Consider the following 22,577-nt stretch of genomic DNA (forward strand, 5'->3'; position numbering starts at 1 on the left):
TATGCGGGCAATTTCGATGTGTCTGCTATAAGGTCTTTCTGCAGCTCAGAAAATATCAAATCACGGCCGGTCCGTTTTCCAAATCCAGTCGACTTGGCTTACCAAAACCTATTTGTCCTGAATCCATGTCATGTTTTCCCCTAAACCTATACTGGTGCAACGTCAACGAGTGAGTTTGGAGCGCGAAATCATTTGGCAGTGGCACATTTTTATGGATTGTAAATATCCAGTATTTGGCTAACATACAACAACAACAACTAGGTGAATTTCACTAGAATTTCGAATTGTAGAATTAGTGCAAATTTGGAATTGTAGAATTAGTGCAAATTTCGATTGCAATACTATACAGTTTGTATGAGGGACTTTTTACAAGCTAGCCGACAGCTATAGTCTGGCTTTACAGCTAGCAACAACTGTAGCTAGCGTTTTGGGCCATGTTCCTGTTCTCTGAATTGGGTTATCTAGCAAGTTATTTTACAGTCCTGCCATTTGTTCTTTCTTCCTTAATCATTTTTATTCCTTTGGGAGCGTTGCTGTTGTAGTGGATAGGCCTATACGTTGATTTGGGTTAGGGTTAGCCATGTACTTACTTATTACTTATTTAGCCATTATGTTTGACTCAGTTTATCGTCACATTTTGTTGAGTGTGTTGAATGTTTCATTCCAAAATACAGAATTTTTGTTTAAATGCTAGGTTTCATCATTGTGCAAAACGAATAAAAGAAAAGAATGTTTAATTCAGACATATTTTACAAAATGCTTTATTCTTGCATGCCCATGTGCATTTTTGCATTATGTAGGATTTTCTTTTACGACTTCATGGAAATCTTCCAGTGGATATAATTAAAAGAAATGTTATCCAATCACTGCAGTTGTTTTATGTTGTATATCTTGTGAGGTGACATGTTAGTGAGGTGTTAACATGTTTTTCACTTTGAAATAATGGTCCAGATTACAGTTACTGCGGGATGATAAGGTAACTCTTGAGTAATTAGTGAAGAGTTAACATGTTTGTCACTTTAAAATAATGGTCCACATCACAAGTAGTTACTGCAGGATTACAAGGTAACGCTTGAGTAATTAGTGAGGAGTTAACATGTTTGTCACTGTAAAATAATGGTCCACATCACAAGTAGTTCCTGCAGGATGACTATGTAACACTTGAGTAATTAGTGAGGAATTAACATGTTTGTCACTTTAAAATAATGGTCCACATCACAAGTAGTTCCTGCAGGATAACAAGGTAACGCTTGAATAATTAGTGAGGAGTTAACATGATTTTCACTTTAAAATAATGGTCCACATCACAAGTAGTTCCTGCATGATGACAAGGTAACGCTTGAGTAATTAGCGAAGAGTTATACTGGTTTTCACAAGTAATAGGCCTATAATAAGTCTAATTTTATATTTGACACATACGGTAGAGGCATACATTTCTGTGAGGCACTAGTGATATTCTAACAAACATTGTAATCTGGAAGATTTGGTTTTCAAATTGTTTTTGAAAAGAGAACATCAATGTTTATATTCATATCCTAAAGAGAAGTCCTCCTCAGGCGGCCACTGTAACATAAAGGTAGGTCTTTGGAGTCTGAGACATTTAACTGACACTCAAGAGCTCATAATACCAAACTAATACAAACATGAGAGTGTCAGCATCACTTCCTAATTATTATTATTTTTTAACAAATGATCATTATTTGTGTTATGCCATGTTTAAGTTTGAAATAAACAGAGACCATTCGTCCATCCTTTGGTAAGAGTAGGCAAAATCTCAACCTGTAGTTAACGTATTTGGGGGAATATAATATTAATTAACTGGTTTCCACAAAGAACCCATTTGAGGCACAAGCTTCTGGAAAGTTATGACCATGTTATGAGTAAAACAACCAAATTGTTCACTTTTTAGACATGTTACTTTTGTGATTAGTAATTAATTGGTTATATTTTCTTAATTGTTCATAGTTCACAAGTAGTTCTCAAGAGGATACATTTATTTAGTAATAACCAAATACCTACCAAGGAACTACCTTTGTTGTAAATTAGCTATTACTTACTGCTTAGTTAATCTTGGTTCCATATTAGTTAATAGTATTAAATTCGGTGTTAATGTAGAACTACCTATTACTTCTTGCATAGCTACTTGTTAACAACGGACCATTATTCTAAAGTGTTACCCATTCATTCATCCATTCATCCATCTGGTCACAAATCTGTTCAATCTATTCAACTGTTGTTTGTTTGCTTCCCGTTTCTTGGCAGCGATCAGGAATGCTGGTATACTTTACCGATGACCTGAACAACCTTGGCCCAGAGTGGTTCTCTCCAGACACACTAATACTCCCCTCCCTGCCAGCCTGTGCATCCTCCCTTCGCTGCCCAGCCTGCAGCACAGGAAAGCCTTTTATCTAAGCCCCACTCCTCATTTTCTTTCTAGCACTTCTTCGACTTCTCCTTCTATCCCACTCAGACAGTCCGGACCATCCACTCTCCTCAGCCCAAGCGGCTGGTGTACAGAGATAGTTTACTCTGCTGAGCTGGACTGACCCTAACCCAAGACTCCCAGCCCCAGCTCTAGTCCCAGCCCTAGTCTCCAGTCCCAGCTCCAAGTGCATAGCCCTGGTTCTCCGTTTCAAGTCCCCAGTCGTAGGCCCTTGTCTCAGTCCCCTGCCCCATCTCCATCTCCATACCCAGCCAAGCACTGGTATGATCTGTTGGTTCCTTCCCTCCAAGGAGCCCTGGTGTATCCTGCTGCGTCTGGCTCCTGAATAATTGATCTCTTTTGCCTAGCCAGCATCCACTGTCTGAGGCTCACTCGCCAACACTTTACCTTTGGACCAGAGAATCCTGGAGGAGCAGATAGAGAGGGTGGTGAGGGTGTTGTTCGTTATAGGACAGGCAGGAGAATGCTAGAAAGTTTTATGATGTATCCTTGGCTCCAAAATTCCTTTCAGATGGCAGAGAAGTAATTGCCAGCTAACTGTAATCTCATGTGTAGCAGTGACAGGCCTTGCCTGGGTAACATATGGATGTGTGTTTAATGAAGCCATCATCTTTTGATGGAGAGTCGTAGGAGTAATTTAGTTTGGCAGCATAATGCACTCAGCAATAATGATGAGGGTTTTCTTCAAGAGGTCATGTGGTCCCTTTCAATATAAACAACAATGTCATATGGTACTCTATGTAACACATACTGTTACATGGAGCTCTGCACAAACACACACACACACACACACACACACACACACACACACACCCCTCCCACACACACACACAAACACACTCACACCACCACCCCTCCCACACACACACACACACACACACACAGACAAAACCCTACGCCACAAACGCCCATATTTCTTGTCTGTACATCTCACCAACATGTGACTGGGGCCTATATATCTTGCATAGATTAGCACCAACTCTTCCATAACCATATATTTACGATAAAGGGATGGGAGGATGTATGGAACATCGTCCCATTATAGAGCAGGGGAAGTGCAGGTGAGACCCCCGACCCTTTGACACTGGTGCCATATAGCCTTTAAAGAGGGCCATCCATCCATCTTTCATCTACAGAGAGTGATAAGAGACCTTGAGAAGGCAGCTTATATCTATTAGGCATACCTGTCGTGCTCGGGAACAACACAAGATTCATTGCATATTGGAGACATCGCTGGCACGGTCTCCTGACCCTGGTCTCAGAGGCTGGCCGTGTCTGTGAGAGACCCGGGGAACCAGGGAAGGGAGTCACACACGCTCCTAGGGGTCTTTATTTCGACGTAAACAGATGGACCGACGGAAAGAGGCACAGGCAGACGTGTTTGCCGATAGACAGACGTCCAGACGGACAGACAGGCAGATGGACACACAGAGGAGCCTGTGTCTAGACTCTCCGGGGCCCTGAGACTGTCCTTGGCAACGCCCCTCTCTCTCCTTCATCCCCGTCTGTGCACGCTGCTGAGATTGTAATTGGAAATCTCCCAGCCGACCAGGGAGAGAGGGGGCCACTTGTGGTGGGGCTCGGCTCATGGGAGGAGCTCAGCTCCATTTGCTCCCCGGTTGTGGAGGAGGGAGCCGGGGGCTTGTCTCCCTGCTCAGAGCCCCAGGAGGGCCTCGTGGAGCTCCCCTTAGAGTGGTCCAGAGAGGGACACCGCGAGGCCATGTCGAGTGCGCACAAATGGCCCATTTTGTCAGTCGTCCCTGAAAAGCTTGACAGCCCAGTGTCGGATGTGTTGTCGTGGGGGAAATTGTTCATCCTTTTGTCACCTCCCCACCCCACCTCCCCCGGACAACAAAGAGGCAGAAATGCGACAAGGAAAGGAAAGGCACAGTAGTCTTTGGAGAGAGTTGCCGCTAAAATGGCAACACAACCAGACATTCAGACATATAACTGTACACATGCACACACTCAGAGATGCAGAGATTCATCTGGCTTATATCTATGTGGGGTACATCATTAAAACCCAATCGATAGGAATCCGTCCACCTTTAGTATTCCCGAGGTCACACTGACGGGTAGCATATTTACACAGACTATGAGATGTGAAACATGCTATGTGAAGTGTCTTGACTCATACAGGATCTGCTAACCTGGTGGACGACAGCACTTCCGCAGCCTGCTGTGCTGTATGTGTGACCTGTGAGTCATTCAGCAGTAATCAACACTAACTTTCAGCTTGTGAAGTTTGCCTTGCCACCATCTGTGCTAGAGCACTCTTGATTCCTCTTCTCCCCTCAGCTCAGAGACAACCCAAACCAAAGGGGCCACGCTTTTATCAAGAGCTCATGTTGCTTCCTGACAAAACGATAAAGGGAAACTAAACAGTCGATCTGGTCCTTGCACATAGCTTCATCCCTGACACATATAACATAATTCCCTTATGAACAACCAGTGATCATTTGGAAAACACCTGTCTGGGTTAACCACTGATAGATCGTGTGTCTGGATGCTGCTTGCATCTCATCCTCAGTGGCTGGTGGTTGGAGATGAGTCCACAGCAGCCTATAGCTCACCTTCACACTCAACACATCGCCTCCCAGGGTTCATTACCTCTGTGAGGAGAGGCGGAACATATCGTGTGATTATGCATGCGGGCTCGTGCCATCCCAGTGTAAATGTTAGTTATGGGGGGTGGGGAGGCAAGGGGAGAGACAGAAAGAAAGAGAGACCTAGGGAGAGACACAGACAAACGAGAGAGTATACCCAGTGTGTGTGTTTGTGTGTGTGTTTGTGTATACATGTGCGTGTGTCCATCGGTGTCTCGATGAAATGCATTGGCAGCCAGTCAGCTGACACCTGCCCCCCCCCCCCCCCCCCCCCCCCGCACGCGTGCAGCATCCAGGAGGCCTCCTCATGCGTGTGTGGTGGGGCCCGGGGTACGTGTGAGGCATGAAAAAGCCTGGGGCCGCTCTCTGGATGCTGCGCGCTCCTTCTATATGCTGCTTAGGATTCATTAGCAGCTGCCCGTCAGCCAGGTCCCGTGTACACCGCTGCATGGTTGCCTGGCAACTGAGACCCGACGCAACCAATCGGAGCACATGCAACAGGCCTTTCCCCTCTGCCTCTCTCTCCTTGACACATGAAAGGCAGAGTGAGATCTCTAATTCAATTGATTTTGTGCTCCGGCACCATCGACTTCAAGGGCGGCGCTCGTACGTAAAGACAGCCGCAGAGGGAGCCATGGCGACGCTTTTGAGGAACAAAGTTACGATAAACGGGCAACGTTTGGTGGAATGTGTAACACGTCGCGGGCCTGTCACGAGTGTTCACTCACTCCCGACAAACAAATCTGGGAAGGGGGGGAGGAATGAGAACGCGAGTCCCTCTTCCTCCTCCTCTGGGACGGGGGGGGATGTATGAGGCACGTGCGTGCTGAGCCGCTTCCTCTCTCATGACGGGCGAGGCTGGAGAAGGCTGGAGGAGGTGCAGGAGCGAGCGTCACGCTCGCACAACCAGCGCGCCTTTAAACCTCAATATCTGTTTTCGTTTGTGACTCATCACCATAAATAAACTCCGGAGGCCATTTGCAAAAAGAAGAAGAAGAAGAAAAAAAAGACGATAGATCTGCACCTGAAGATGAGACAATAGAAGGCTCCATTAAGGAGACACCCTCTGTGTTCAATGAATCATCTCGAAACATGGCCGCCGCCCAAATCGCCAGGGTGGAGAAGTAAGGCTAATGCATCAATGTACTCTCTCCTCCCTCTGCCCCCCCCACCCTGCCTCCCTCTCTCAATATACAACTCACCCTACCTCTCCGATTCCATTATCCTGTCCCTATCTAATATGCAGCCTCTATCTGCCTCTCTCTCTCCTCCCTCCTTTATGTATTCCCATTTATCTGTCTCTATCTCTCTCCCTCTTTCCCCTGCTTCCCATCACAAAATGAGGCGCTGCTCATTGGAAATTGGTATGGACACCTGATCTTGTAGAGGATTCAGATGATATCCTCCACTTCCATGTTCATTCAAAGACCAGATAGGTCCAAATAACCTCCACTATCACCAACAGTCAAGTGTAGAACTGGCTTTTGATTCAGTCAATAGATTGTGGTTGCACAACCACAGCAATATGATCATACTAGAGATAAAGGGTGTAAAATATTCTACATTCGGGGCCAGGTTTTAATATTCTGGACTTACAAACAAACAGCTTTTCCTGCCATGGGTTATAAACGTGGTTCACTGACAGTGAGTGAAAAGAAAGCATGAAAATGAGTTCAGGGCTCAGACACTGTGTATGTTTGGGCTGATATCCCTCTAGGACTCACCAGAGTCTTTGAATAAACTGATGATCTGAGTCAAATACCGTTTTTTAAAACAAACACTACATTGACTAGTGCTTGTGGCATTGTAACAGAGATATAGTATGCAGTCAATCATCACATGGCACACTTGCTTTGGTGGTCCGCTCGCATTTCCCCCTCTGTGCCACTGGAACAGGAAGCAGAGACATGGCCAGACTGGAGTCTTCTTGCAAAGGGAAAGATGGAAAAAAGTAAATAGTCCTTATTCAATACTTATTTTTTTCCTCCAATTGATTCTTTGGTTCATAATTTTTTAAGCAGGGACCCAGTGTGACTACAGTTTTATCACAAAAACGAATAATGGAAACTCGAGGACAGGGAATGAAGCTTTGCTGGAACGACGTCTGGTACTGCATGGTATGGCTACATTTCCCTGCATGACCTAATCTTCAGGTTCTGGAACATAGTGGCTATTGCTGATCTACAGTCTGACACACACATACACAGTACGCACACGCATACACAGACTTACACGCTCCCTCCTCCCAACTCAATTTGATTTCCAATAGCAGCAAGGCACACTCGATTAATATTTAACCGCAACAGTGCCTACACTTGTCTTTCGCAAAACGTGATGCATGATAGGGCGACACCCGGGCTTGGACACCAGTGCAGACCCACAATGTATTAGATGGCTGGGGTGAATGACAATTTTGATGGTGTAGTAACTGTCTCACCATAGAACAACTTCTATTACCTCCAGTAAACGGTGGATACAGTAGATATTCTGCAAGGTCATGATCCAAGAGGACTCTGAATGTGTGCTGCGGTAGATACAACATGAAAACCATGGTAGTCAAAATCCATCGAATTGTTAGTTGTGTATTCACAGATGACCTTTCTATCTGAAATATATTACATTACCTCTGGAAGATAAGATGATGGAGCTCCACTACATCATTCTCCTTTGTCCATACCTCTTCTCAACAATAAAACATGTCTGCAGTGTGTGTTTATACCTCTGAGGGGATTCCATTAAACAAACCCCATACTCCGCCCTGGGTCCATGCAGACCCATTTTGTATTCTTTTCTTTCCTCCTGTAACCCATACGGGTCCAGAGAAGTGACATTTTCAAGAAGGTCTTTGTTACAAGGCAGGGGCTATCTCTGCATGAAGGTCAAGTGTTTGGAGAGACAGAAGAAAGGGAGAGGAAGGGGTAGAGAGGAGAGAAGAACAGAGGGGGAATGAGAGAAAGGGTGGCAAAGGATAAGGAAGAGAAAGAGAAAGGGTGGGGGGAGGAATAGACATCTATGTCTGTCTATCTTCATCTATCTACAGACCACAACATCATGGGAGAAAGAGAAAGAATGAGGGAGACAGACAACGACATTTCTTGTAAATGTGTATTTTCCATGGGCAGGATCTGCTACAACTTCTTTGTGACACAGGTGCTCGTCCAATTAACTGCTCTGTGACAGAAAACAGCAGTGGTTCATTTGGACTGCTAGGTGTCTGGACTGGTTTCTTGCGCTCCATCTCCATGGAGAAGGTGTAGTGCATGCCTGACACATTGTGCCCTTCTATCCATTACAGAACCACATGGAGCCGGTGAGCAACTCTGCCTATCTCTCTCTCTCTCTCTCTCTCTCTCTCTCTCTCTCTCTCTCTCTCTCTCTCTCTCTCTCTGGTCTCTCTTGTTTGTTTCTCTCTCTCTCCCTGCCTCTCTCTCCCTCCCTCCCTTTCTATTTCACTCTCTCTCTTTCACCTTCTGTATCCCTCTCTCTCTTTCACTCTCTTTCCCCCTTTCTCTCTTTCTCTGTCTATCTCTCTTTTTCACAAATTTTCCTTCTCCAGTTTACATTGTAAATGCATACTTTTATGAACACATTTACAGTACAAAGACATACTTGGTTCTACATGCAAACACACACACACACACACACACTCAAGCTTACAGCATTGTGATAATCATAATCTGAGAGAGATCATAGTAATATTCCAGAGGTTAGAATAATTTATGGCAGTGCTGAAAGTCAATGCTCCCTGAATGAGTGCAAAGGGCATTGTATAAATGGTCACACTCTGATGACTGTGCATTGGAAGGTGATCTAGCCTGCCTGCTGTTTCTTTTTCAAACAATGAAACTAGAGATGAATACAGTTCCACATTTCTAATGGTTTAAACCTGACCACAAGAAAAAACTGGACTACACCACTAACTGTCACCATATTTCTTCTGTGTGTTACAGTCTGTTCAGACTGGTTTGTTGCGTGTGGGATGATATTCATGAACGCGTATTAGGACAATGGAAGGGGATGACTTATGTCCTACCGTAGTGTATCTTACTGAGGCCACACACTCTGAACAAACTGTTAGACTAAACCTGCGTCTTTTAACAAAAGGATTTAAAATGTCATTTTACAAATCCTAGACACACACCTATCATGTTAATAGGCTGACAATGACAATGCTAACATCTCACTTTACACTTGCTTCCAAAGACCCCCACCTTGTATAATGCTGACCTTCATGAGCTGAAAGGCAATACGGATAAGCTCTCTAGCACTACAAATGCTCCTTCCTCATTCAAGTAGTGCCATCACTCTCTTTCCTTTCTCAATCTGTGCAGTATCTCAGGGTTTGGAAGGGCAGTAAACCGCTTTATTGAGCCTTTATGTGGTGTATGTTTTCAGTGCTATCGCAGGGGGCAGAAAATGGGCATTAAGGTGTGACAACAGTGCTCTTCTGTAGGGGGGCGGGAGCCACCGATAAAAACATTTATCGGACTTCAGACGCTTGTAATCCCCTATTCAGTCCCGTCTCAGACTGGGATAGCTTTCACAGCAGCGCTTCTCTGCTGCTATCACTGAATCAAATATGTGTGTGTGTGTGTGTGTGTGTGTGTGTGGGAGGGGGGGGGGGGGTTGATGCAGTGAGGTCATGGGCCCTAGTCTGTACCTCAGCCAGGCCTAGAAGATGGAGGTTCGAAACTGTAATAAAGATAGCAGACCTCTGGCAGCTCCAGCTTTGCACTGCCTGCTGCTGATATATGCAGCTTTGTGTTCTATTAACCTGGATCGCAGGGCTAAATCATTTGAGGATTTGTCAGGCTGTGCTATAACATCAGGATGAGACGTATGATAAGGGTATGTCGAACTGGAAGCCTGAAAACATGCTTTTACAGAAGAGGTAAATGTCAGAAATATTTGAGAAAATACATATAATATATATAATATATACAGTATAAACTGTATATATTTCTATACATGCTGTGTCTATATCTGTAGTAGTAGGAAATGAAGGGAGGAAGCCTGCTGGGCCTCTTCTTCCTGGTTTCTTAATGAACTTCCTCTTCAGTTGTGTTGTCATCATACATGCGTGTTTGCAGTCAAGCATTAGACATGAATATTAATGGGGCCACGATATATCCTCGATCTTCTTAGGTAAACATTTACCTAACATCAGCACTACTGATGAGCTGAGGCCGAGCCCATGTGCATGTGCATTTCTGATTTCATCAGTCAGATTCTCCAACGAGGCAGAATCCTTGAGTTTGTAATGCAAAATTAGCATTTACAAACTCATCGCACAAACTGAGCAGAACCCTATAATTTCATATGAATATTATTTGCATAACCAAAGGAGAACCTGACAAGATATATGACGTTTTTTCCCCCTTTCTACTTCTGAACAGGAGGAATTTATTTTAATGGTCTCAACTTGTTTTCTTGATTGATTTGTCGTTTGTTGTCACTGCTTGGATTATTTTGTCAAAGCATTGTCAAATATTTGCCATAATTGGCATGGTTTCACCTGGGAGTCGGATTTTCATGAATTCAGACATCAAAGGAAAGTTGAGACATGTTTGGATCAGAGTAAACCACTGCTTTAAGATAGACATATATCTTGGCACATTTTCAAAAAGCCTAACAGTACACCTCACAGCAAAGATGGCAGAGCAAGGAATGACTAATTCTGTCTCTGCACGTTAACTTGGAGGTTTGAGGAAGGATATTACAGAATCTCTCAAGCTCAGAGCATGTTTTGCTCCTCAATGTATCTACCTACCTCTGGGGAAATTAGTGTTGAATGATCTGCTCATGCCATGCTACATTTAGAGACCACAGTCACACTCAATAATCCATCAGAACAAACCCAGAAGATTAGACATTCACATTTACATTTGCACATATGTGGTGTCAGAAGAGGTACTCTAACTGGGATAAGATGTCTGTGCGAAGTACAAAACACAGTTGCACAAGACATGGTCAGGCCTCAGTGTTCAACCATGGATAACCTCTCCATATGTCTGTTCGTCTCCATAACCCCGAGTGTCTGTGTGACTACACCCTCTGCCCCAGCAAACAAGCATATGCTAAACCCAGCACTCTCCACTCTCAAAAACACACATTCCAAATCATCTCCTTAATGTCAGTGTCCAACCTCTGATCTCAACCCCTCATTCCCCTCATACAGACGGGTGATTCCCAAGATCAACCCAAATTTGACGTCCACTGCCAGCTCTTTATCCTGACGATTTACCTTTTTGTGAGTCCCAGCTGCTTTGATAGATCCACAAATGAAATAATGAAATAGCTACATGTCTGTAGTTCCTCCTTTGGACATCAGAAGACATGAATGAACCCTCGGCTACTTACGCTCTTGTGAAGGTCACAGTCTGCACCACCTGGTTCAGGAGGTTTCTCGTGTTCGTGGGGCAGCCATTCTGCTAGCTGTGACACAGTGGCTCTCTGGAGGTGTTAAGTTAGAGAGCTGCAGGCCGACAGCAGCAATCCTTCAGTGTTTGACCCTGTGGTCTACTGATCAGTTCACAGCTCACCGCTATAGCTCTGTCTGTATTTTTTACGCAAATCAGATATTAGACTAGGTACGTTTCGGATATAGATAACATACAATAAATACTACCTTGTTGTGTCTGATTTATCAAAGCAATGGCTTTGGACAGTTACTCCACCAGAGGTTTACACTATGTTCAGCACCATGGACAGCGACACTTTGCAACGTGCCTGCTCCTCGTTCTTTCCCAGGCAAAGTGCGGAGTATGTCCTCATCCCCTAACCTTAAATATGATGACGCCTGGCCAAACCTGGATACAATGTTAAAGAAGGTCTTTCTCCCACAAGCTGTGGATATAACTTACCAAGAAAGCACTGCCGTTTCATCTGCACCACAGCATGAGCATTCTATTGTGAGTGCTAAGTAAGCCAAGCCGTGTGGGCTTTAACAGTGATCTAAAGCCTTGCAGGCATCGTTTGTTCACCTTTGGCTCTTTAATGACCTTATGCTGTTGGTAATTGAATGCACATAAAACGCCAAGTCACTGGACTGCGCTAAAACATTTATACCAAGGAACTGGAAGGATGCTTGTCTTACAAAGAGAAGTAACACAACGGTCAATGACTCCCCCCAAACAAAGAATTCATGTTTCTTCAATATTTAATAGGCTTAAACACTGTGTGACACTACCTGGGGTATTTATAGGGTTGGGTTCATTTCTGGGGCTTTGAATCCATTGCTAAATGTTACTTGCTTCCAGTTTACATCCATTTCATATCATTTACAAGTACACAATTTAGCATGGTAATTTCATATAAGCCTAATTCATAATTTCCTAAACACACTGGCCTGTGGTCTATTTTTGGAAATCTTGTTTAAGAGTGGCTATATCACTTTGGTTATATAATGGTCGCACGTAAGCTTCTGACCATTGTCCTAATGAAAGTAAAATACTAGAAACAACATGCAGAATAGCACCTTAAAAATCAATACACCTTTAGAGATTTGTTGCCTCTGTTTCTCCAGAATGATAACAATTTTAAAGTTACACTTGCTCTAAAATGTTTGTCATGTTTTGTACTGGTACTTTACTAATACATTATGTTACTCTGGATATCCAAGTGCTCAACATCTGGCACAGCGACCTGTGGAGAAGGTCCAGAGGTGCCATAAGATTGAGATTTTATGTCTAATAAATGGCGCACAGAGCATACCATCTGGGGCTAACGTATCGCTTTTAAAGAGCGACAGTCGTATAGTTGACGACAACGCAAATGTCTGGGGGAATGTAAGCATTATTGGTAGTGCAATCTTGATTACTTCGCAATTTATTTCAAGACGGGCATAAACCATTTGTGTGTGAGATGAAGGTGAGCATGATCAGAATAGGCTAAAGAGATTTTTTCTCACCTTAGATTTCCCCCCACTACGGTTTATGCACCCGAAAAACTGATAAATAAATATTCCTTTCATGGCATCATTACTAAAAAAGGCAATGTTGATAAAGGATAAATGCATACCCATGATTTACTGTGTGGTAACAGCAGTTCCATACTTTCTTGCTTACTTTATTGGATCCGTGTTCATCAGGCAGTCTATCGTAGCCCAATAAATCTTTAGTTATGTTCTAGAACTGCTCATAGGCTAAAATTACAATATCAATATCCTAGCTGTAATCGTGACAACTGTAGTCTTTAAGCTGCTGAGCAAATAATTGAACAGCTGCAACTTTAAGATGCTGCACACCTCCCCTCCGTCAGTTCAGACAATGGTCTTTACCAGCTCCGCTTCTCACGGTACAATTTGTAACATGCTATATTTTACCAATGGGTAGAGCTGGAGAACCAAATGTTACAATTAATCAAGGCAATTTCAATTTCTTGAAAATGCCAGCGGGAGAAAGTGTGCCTTGTGTTGGAGCGTTTCTGTCGCTGCTCGTTTCCAGTGAAGCTTTTTCATAGGATTGTCTGCTTATGGTCCCAGCTTTGCGATTCCGGTAGCTTGCCGAGACTGCAGTTGTCATTGATCTATTTAAAGAGCCTACAGTCAGGAGCCCATAGGAATTAAACGTAAGTATGACATTTGTTGGCAAATATAATATGGTTCTGTAACATTTTGTCCGTTGCCTGTCGACGTTCAAAAATCCTGACCCGTGATGGGCAGCGCGCTCAAGGTGATTCAGAGATAGCCTACAGTGCCCTACTCACATCCTCAACTTCTACCGACGTGGGTGATGCTGGAGTCTGGAAACGGGCATGAATGAATGCACATGATGGAAATACATTTTCGTGGGACTGTCCTGTTTTACCGGTGAAGATGTTAAGAAAATACTGGCACTGTCAAGAGTGCAGCAATAGAGAGAGTTAAAGGGGGCGGGATAGTGAAGCATGCATGATGTAATGCACTGGAGACAATGGCTAAGGATTCTCCCAATTATTATTATTAAGGAGCGCGGAAAAGATGTTACTGTGAAAAAATTATATTTCAAAGAATATCGATCCAACATGTCACGAGTCTGTGCAGGAGGACTGAAAATATGTCAAGACATAATCAGCTGCCCCTCCTATCCTCTAGCAAGACCACCATTCATGTGAATATGGGCTATTCAGTCTCTCTCCCCCTATCTCTCTTATCTCTATCTTTTTCACTCACTCTCTGATTCTGTCTCCCCCCCCTGCACACACACACCTATCACCCATACATACATTCATACATACATACATACATATATACATACATGCAGGGATGAATAAACCAGTTGTCCTTGAATTAGTAGTTAAAGAGCAGCATTGATCATCTCAATTCATAAAGATGTCATATCAAAATGTAATTTGTCTTTAATCTATGGAATAGATCTCTTGACAAACCTGTAGCTATTGTGAGCTTCAATATTGCAAGTGAAACATCAAGGCAGTAGCCTTATACATGAACATTAATAGAGAAGACTAATTCACGAGGCATTTCACAATTATGAGTGTCGGTGAATTGACTTCCTTATTACCTGACGCTCCATGTTAAAATATAGGTAAAATACCTGGCTTTGCATCGGAAGTGATGTCACACTGACCCAGGCTGGTCACCTGCAAATCAAATCAAATGTTGCCTTTAATGCCCTTTCTTTTCATCTCTATTGGTGTTCTTATTCAGTCGCCATCGATTGATGGTTTGCATGACCTTGCTTCAGGGCTAGGAGAGGAGATGTTATGGGGAACGGTGCTTTGACACACACACACACACACACACACACACAAACACACACACACACACGCTCTTATCAAAGCATATGCCTCTCACATCCAGGAGCGTGGATGCTCTCTCACACACATACACACACACACACACACAACATAATGGCATTGTGTAGGGTGAAACTCGACACTGCTCCCTTTCTGTCATCCCCACCCCTCTCAAGCTCGTCCATTCAGGAAGAGTGAGAGTGGGACGGGTGGGGGGTGCCAGTCCTTTACTCAATGAAAGCACAGTGTACTCTAAGATCTCATGTTCTCATTTGTAACCACCAATTGTAATATAACCCTCGGTATTGCCTGAGACATTGTTGTGATTGGCAGCTGGTTATGGATTGAAATATCCTATGTTGTATTGATGATGCAGGCTGGGAGAACCTTGTGATCAAGTCCTTGTCATTTTCATGAAATAATGGTGATTCGCATGTGGAAAGCCAAATATAAAATGAAATGGAGCTTAATGTGTTTTTTTTGCTGTTTCATATTGTCAGTCTTTGCTTATCCTTTTGAGTTCTGTTTCAGTGATTGAATTGGACAGCGTTGAAATGTTGTCTTCTTGGCAGGCTATCCACTGTTGTCTGAAACACATTTTCTGTAGGCCGCTCCATATGAATGGGAACTCTCTACTCTCGCAGCAGCATGTGGTTTCGTCTCTCTCATTCACAAAACTGCTGTGTCATTCTCTTCTACCTGTCTATCGATGGCCACTTGCCAAATCGAGAGAGAGTGTGGTGTAATAGGTTTTCCAATGTTCTTCAGATCATCATTCTGCTTCTTGTATGGGTAGTCTACAATGCCAAGTAATGCCACGACCTCATATGCATCATTTAGAAGTGGGTTTATCCCAAGTCAGCACTCTCCAGTCAACGATCCCATGGATAATCAGTGTAGTACACTGCTGATGTGCAGGCTGTTAATGTAACAGTGATGTTCTGTGTCTGTTATTCACAGAGTAGAAAACTGATCCCACTGTCATTTGTTGGAAGTAGACTATTGGGCCATTTAGCAACAGGGTATTTCTGCCGAATATGTTTTCATAATGTCGCTATTTTTGAATATATAAGTTTGTGGGTCATTAACTTTATAATTCATATCTTGGAAGCAACATGGATGGTATTGCAGTAAATCATCAATATAAAAACAACACAAATTTTCTTTGTTGCTAATTTGAGTTTGAAATCATTTATATTGATGTCTTAACAGAAGTCGTTTCACACCTGTATGGATGCCACAGTATTGATGATGCATACTGTGTTTTTCCCCACATGCTTGTTTTATCTCTTATCTCTTTCAATGATACCTTGATGTACATGAGTTGAGATTACAGTAATGCTGAATCACCACACTTGGCTTTATTCCCCTGGAACCTGCTGGAGTGGAGCAGTCCTTATATACTTTCTGAATGTTGCTGTTAATGAGATTAACAGACGACATTCAGGAAATTAGCTTCCGATTGCTTGTGGGGGCAGTTGCAATCGTGGAGCAACTCACACTTCCGAACTCTGGAGACTAATTCTTGTAATTGATTTGATTTGTGGTCCAAACGTAGACCTGGTGTAGGGATGTATGGTCATTATGAATCCCTCTGAAATCTCTTAAATCGTTTCAAATTATTTCTTAGAGTGTCTGACACCACTACTGTCTAATTCTGTTGTCAGGGCATAGTTCAACTCTGTCCATTCCAAATTGATCAACAATACAGAAGATTACCTGCAGTCTTGTCTATGGTTATTTAGGCAGTTCATCCGAACCAGTAGAGATCCACAGTTTGTGGTTCAGGTGTCGGTGGAGGCCCGAGCCATGTGGCATGTCTGTCAGTCATCGCTAGGGGGTTCAACATGACAGGCAGGGTGAGAGGCACTGCAGAAGGTGTCTACTCATGATAGGGCTTTCCAGGCAGGCTGGGGTTTGTGTGTGTGTGTGTGGGCGGGCGGAGGTTACAGTGAGGTTGTGGTAGGTAGGTGGTAGGATTGCACCGATTGGAAAAACAGCCCAGTCTCCTATTCTCCGTGAATAATTCATTGATTGGCATATGGCATGAAGAGGGAGGCCCCGTGATCCTGCCAGCTCACGTTCCCCCCCACGTCCGTGTTCCACGATGCCTTTTAGAGAACATTCCATTGTTCCTATGGTTTTGGTTTCATTTCATCTTTGTTTTGTCAGCCTGCCTCTCATTTGTGCACGTTAGAATCGGGAACTGAGTGCTCAGAGGTGATAGCGCTGTTCATCTTTTCTTTTGATGGACAGCCACGGTCAGTTGTGTTTAACAAGAAATATTTTCAGCATCCTGTCATTGCGAAGGTTTCGTGTTTTTCCTGAAATACGTTTTTAAGGCTTTCAATCCATCAATATCAAGGCTTTGGACCGAATAGAGATCCCTTGCAGATAAAAGTAGACCCAAAGACAGATTTTCTTGTGTCTTTCTTCAAACATGGTGTGGCAGAGTGAGCTTCTGTATGGTTCTTCAGATGCTGGTTCGAATGTGTGTACTCTATGTTTGAGCTTAGCCACAGTAAGGACTGGGGTACAGAAACTAGTAGTAGTAGTAAACTAAAAATATTGCCTCAGACAGTAAACAGTGTTCAGTGTGTTTGAGGGGGTGATTTTGACCATCCATACGGGAGTTCATAAGAGAGCTCACTAAATCCAATGCCCTCTCTCTCTCTCTCTCTCTCTCTCTGTGGTGAGTTACTTGGAGAATTAACATCTTATGTAACCACACAGACACACAGTGACAATATAGTGGCACTTTGGGAGAAATGTTTTTCAGGGACCAGGCAGATAAACTGTACATTAACTTATGAAAGAAGGAGAGAATTCCACTGCCAGGGTGCTGAAGCTTGCCACTTTAAAGACTGAAGGAGGCTACTTATTCAATACTGACTGAGAAACTGTGAGGAATTTCGTTGAGAGATATGAGATTTTGATCTGAGTGTGGATATCCAGTGTGAGGCTTATTTTGTTTGTGGTATGGTGAATTGTCTTCATGATTTATCTGGGATGGGCATAGCCCCGTGGTATTTGACTGCAAATCAAGAGGGTTGTGGGTTCAAATTTCTCCCTGTACGTTGCTTTGGATGAAATTGTCTACTAAATCAACACATTACGATTATTTATCATCATAGGCAAATACTTACACTGTACACTGTTCAAGTAGGGCAGGATCAGCTGTATTTGGTTTGCAAGGCTATCTCTTGTCAAGTGTGCTTTAGCCACCTGAGTATCGTTGAACTGATGTTCTTGTTTGGCTCAAGGACTAAGCAAACTGACTCTTCACTTCTAATGCTAGACCAACCTGGCTGCTGCACTCCCCCTGCCTGGGCTATATAGAGGGTGCTGGGAGCACCACGTCTGGGTCTCTCAGGTTTAAATGGCAGCGGATGGCGGCTGAATGTGGAGCTGGTGGGTTCCTGGCTGTGTGCCTGGCCCAGCACCGACAGACACGGGCCTCCTTCCAGAGACGACACTGCCAGACAGACCAGCCATTATGTCCCTTTGGAGTGGGGATGATATCACTGTCTGTCTGTCTGTTCATCTGGCGGTCTACGCATTCGTTTCACAGGATGGCGTTCACACATAAGTTTGTTGTGTTTGAACTAATTCGCTATACACCAAAGCCCAGGCCTGTGAACTTGTGAAGATGCAGTGATAATGAATGTTTCAACTTAAATCAGAGATGTTTCAACTGTCAGCAAGAAGGTTTTTTAAACTGCAGACGATGAGAACATAGATGGTTCTTCACTACTTGTTTTAGAAATTCACAATAGTATAGATAGGCTACATGACGTAATCAGATCCAGGCTGGCCCATTAAACAGCACAAGCGTGAAAACTGGGGCAGAACGCCCAGCCTCCTAAGACGTCGACACAGCCTTGAAATGCTGGAGTGACGAGAGGCCCAGATCCAAGTGTGCCAGGCCTATTCACACACACACACACACACAAACACACAGACAGTCACACACGTCCTTGCCAGTTGAATCTCACAGCCCAAAGCGAGGTCACTGAGGCCAGGGCCTCGAGCCATCTCTCTGGCCTCCACACAGTTGGACATGCCCTTCCCTCTCACGTCATCATCCACTGTCAGTGCTCGGGTGTGACAGAACAAGACACCGGTCAGCGTGTCGTAAACAGGGCCCATGTTTCTCCCAGACCTGAGGCTAAGAGAAAGCAGAGGAAAACCAGCCGTCTTTGTCCCTTGGAAGATCAATGAAATCTTAGAGACAGTAATACTAGAGACAAAGCAATGTTAGGAGTCCACTGAAACGTCCCCACCAATAACTATGAGATGTTTAGGGTGCTAAAAAAGGTTTGTCCCTCCCCACTAATGTTCAAACCCAAGCCTACGCTCTCGCAGTCAACCTGAATGACCTCTGACCACCGCCCCCCTCCCGTGTCTTCCCCCTCCCCCCCCCCCCCCGTCTCCCTCCTCTCGCCCCTGGCCGCAGGGTGCGATGATGTGCGAGGTGATGCCGACCATCAGCGAGGACACGGCGCTGAGCCAGCGCGGCTCCCAGAGCAGCGCCTCGGATCCGGACTCCCACTTCGAGCAGCTGATGGTCAACATGCTGGACGAGCGCGACCGTCTCCTGGACACCCTGCGGGAGACCCAGGAGAGCCTAGGCCTAGCCCAGCAGCACCTGCAGGACGTCAGCTACGACCGCGACTCGCTCCAGAGGCAGCTCAGCTCCGCCCTGCCGCAGGTAACAGAAAGAGCTACATGCTACAGCTAGAAACTACAGGATGCTACACAGTATACTGTGCCTACTGCCCCGGTAATATATAGGATGGTTCCAGCTCTCTGTGGTATGCACTGAGAGTGTGGGCCTCTGAAGCTACGCAATGTTTATGTGTGTGTGCATTCAGCCATGTCGCTCCCATGACTCCCATGAGGAGAGCATCACCGTAGCCTTGAGGCAGCCGTGGAAGGGAGTGAAACAGCACACATTCTGGTGTGCAGACTTCCTTTCACAGCGTATGGGTTGGGGAGATTGGGTAATAGTTCCTAAGAACAGATTAGCTCTCTTGCTGACTAAATGTGTGTCAGTAATTCTAGTCACAAGTTGTCCTCCTTTTTCCCCAGGACCCCAGTGCTCAAGCTAGTAGAAAAGGGCACTTTGTTCACAAGCGGCGCTTTCCAATACTCCAGTAATCTGCACGGTTTTATAGACTGCCAAAAGCACACTGAACTGTATTAGCTCTGGTCGGATCACACATCCCAGTGCTTGAGAAGGGGTTTTGGGTCTGAGCATCACATTTCTCCTCCTTACAAAGTGTATAATACAGATCAAAAAGTATTTTTATGTTTAATATGTACACACCCTTTCGAAAGGTTTTCCTCGGAAACTCTTTTTTTTGGGGCTATGTCGCTCTCCCAGTGACATAGCCCCAGGGGCCTGTCTCTGCAGCTCTGTTATGACATGGACATATAGAAGAACCCAGCCGACAGTCAAGGCAGAAACACACAGGGCTAAAAACGATCATCTTTAGAAACATTCTCCGTTTGTGGATTTAGCTCCCGTTTGGATTAGCCTGTTTGCTCATTTGAATTCAATTCAGTTGTCAGGTTGTCAAACGGATTTATTTAACAGTATAGTGAGGGTAGCCGTTAGAATGCACTGGCCTATTTTGGGCCATGGCTACCGTACTTGAATCTGCTAGACAACTGGATTGCGAGAGTGCTTCTATCTTGCCAACGTGCGGTAGAAGTGAGAGCCTCTCACGTCAATTAGTTTCTGGTATGTTTCAACAGCAAACCATCGGAAAAATAAAATACCGACGCTGTTATCAGACGTTTTTGCATGAGGTGGTTAAAGTAGGCCTACAGTGTGTACAATGATGTATTGGTTGTCATAGGCTAATAATGACAGCGTGCCGACATACAGTGCTGCGTTTTTTTCTCTGCAACGTTTGAATTAGATGTCACAAGGCAATCTGGATCCTTACTTGCAATGTTTGTCCCCCACGCACAAACCATACCATTAATTAATGTGCCGGGGTTGTATTAGCCTGTATGATAGCAACATCACGCTAATGGTTTATGAAGCAGTTTGTGTGATAGCGGAGAGGTGCTTAATCGCCGGGAAAGTCGTTTGTATCACTGTTTAATATGTTGCTGATAAGGCTGTGCGTACTGTCTGCTTCTTGGAAACGTAAATAATGAATGTATTTTTCTGCGCAGGGTTACAACTCCCTGTTTTTGCTGAAATAATGTCATTGGCGTTTGACAGGGACAGTGCTTGTTTGGAGTGGAATATGTAAAGACGGCTGTATGGCTTGATGCAAGTGTTGGTTTTCAGAACTCTAAGGCACTTGTGAATTAAGAGAACTGCTCAAAATAATCATGCTGTGTAGATCTTAAAAAGGCCCGAAGATGCCCAGCGGGTCTTTGTATGATGTGAGTACACTACTGTGTGTTTGTGTGTGTGCAGAGGAGATAGTCAGAAGTAGAAGGCCTCGTGGGGCTCTCTCATGTCTGTCCACCTCTCCATAGAGAGAAAGAGAGAGCTGGAGCAGAATTAGGCTCAGGGCTCCACTGCAAACATCTCTATCACTGTCTTCTTCCCTACCTGCCATGCCTTACCCTCCATCCATCTCTTCGTCTCTCTCTCTCTCTCTCTCTCTCTCTCTCTCTCTCTCTCTCTCTCTCTCTCTCTCTCTCTCTCTCTCTCTCTCCCTCTCTCCCTGTCTCTCTCTCTCTCTTCTCAGGCCTCTGACCCCTGTTGTGCATAAGAATGCAACAGCACCCCCCTCTCCCTCCTCTTTCTCTCTCTCTCTCTCTCTCTCTCTCTCTCTCTCTCTCTCTCTCTCTCTCTCTCTCTCTCTCTCTCTCTCTCTTTCAGAAGGGAGGGTGGAGTGGCAGTGGGCAGCCATTAGCTGTCTTTGTGTCTGCAGCAGCTTGCCCGTTTGGCTTGGCTTGGCATCTCTGCATGAGAAGCAAGCTGCCAAGAAGTCACTGACTTGAACAGCATTTCTAAGCGCCTTTGTGGGCAGCGTGCGGGCAGGCACACAAACACGGCCACATAGACTCATCTGAAACCCAGTCACCACGTGGGCCCTTGGACATAGCTGCAGTGCCCGTGCCACGCAACAATAATTCCAGTTGGCATGGCGGTGGTGGATCCTGGAGCTAGCTCAGTTGCATTTCTGTCTGTGTCATTTACATTCCAAATAACAGCTACTGGTTGCCCGCAGATAGATATTGCGGGTCTGTGTCCTCCTGCCTTGCAGTGTGTCTGACGGGACTGCCACACGTACTGAAGCCCTGGTTGCCTGGTAGCAGTCGTTCAGTCTGTAGCTTCAGCTTGAGATCCTGATCTTAGCCTTTTTATCTCGGTCTCCCTGTTTCTCACTACTTCCTCTCCTTCTGTGAGGGAGGCTGTCAGGAGTTTGAGTGAGTTGGATCGAGAAACATGGTGTGAGAGGAATTACAATCTGGGGAAGGAACGGAGGGAGAGGAAGATGGATATACTGGATATATGAGATACAGTAGGCAATAATATCCTACAGTATGTACGTTCTGAGGGTCTAGATTAAGACAGACAACCATTGACCTGCAGAACCATGTTTATGTGGGACCCCTCAAATCAAATCAAATCAAATTTATTTGTATAGCCCTTTTTACACGCAAGCATGTCACAGAGGGCTTCACATGCGCCCATAGAACTGCCCCTCAACCAACCTAAACCCTCAAGGAAGACAAGGAAAAACTCCCAGAAAAACTCCCACCGGGAGAAAAAATGGAAGAAACCTTGGGAGGAGCAATTCAGAGAGGGATCCCCTCCT

General features: G+C 44.6%; 1 protein-coding gene across 1 annotated transcript in view; it reads left to right on the forward strand.

Annotated features, from left to right (window-relative positions):
* Nucleotides 1-13,449: 13,449 nt before the first annotated feature.
* The window catches only part of ppfia2 (PTPRF interacting protein alpha 2), a 105,196-nt gene continuing 96,068 nt past the window's right edge, over nucleotides 13,450-22,577 (forward strand). Inside the window, exons 1-2 of the mRNA XM_047022729.1 lie at nucleotides 13,450-13,617; nucleotides 19,241-19,495. Coding sequence (XP_046878685.1) covers nucleotides 19,247-19,495 — 249 coding nt within the window. The 5' untranslated portion in view covers nucleotides 13,450-13,617; nucleotides 19,241-19,246. The remainder of the gene's footprint in view (nucleotides 13,618-19,240; nucleotides 19,496-22,577) is intronic.

The sequence above is a fragment of the Hypomesus transpacificus genome, chromosome 7 (genome assembly GCF_021917145.1).
Source record: "Hypomesus transpacificus isolate Combined female chromosome 7, fHypTra1, whole genome shotgun sequence".
In the NCBI taxonomy this organism is placed as follows: Eukaryota; Metazoa; Chordata; class Actinopteri; order Osmeriformes; family Osmeridae; genus Hypomesus; species Hypomesus transpacificus.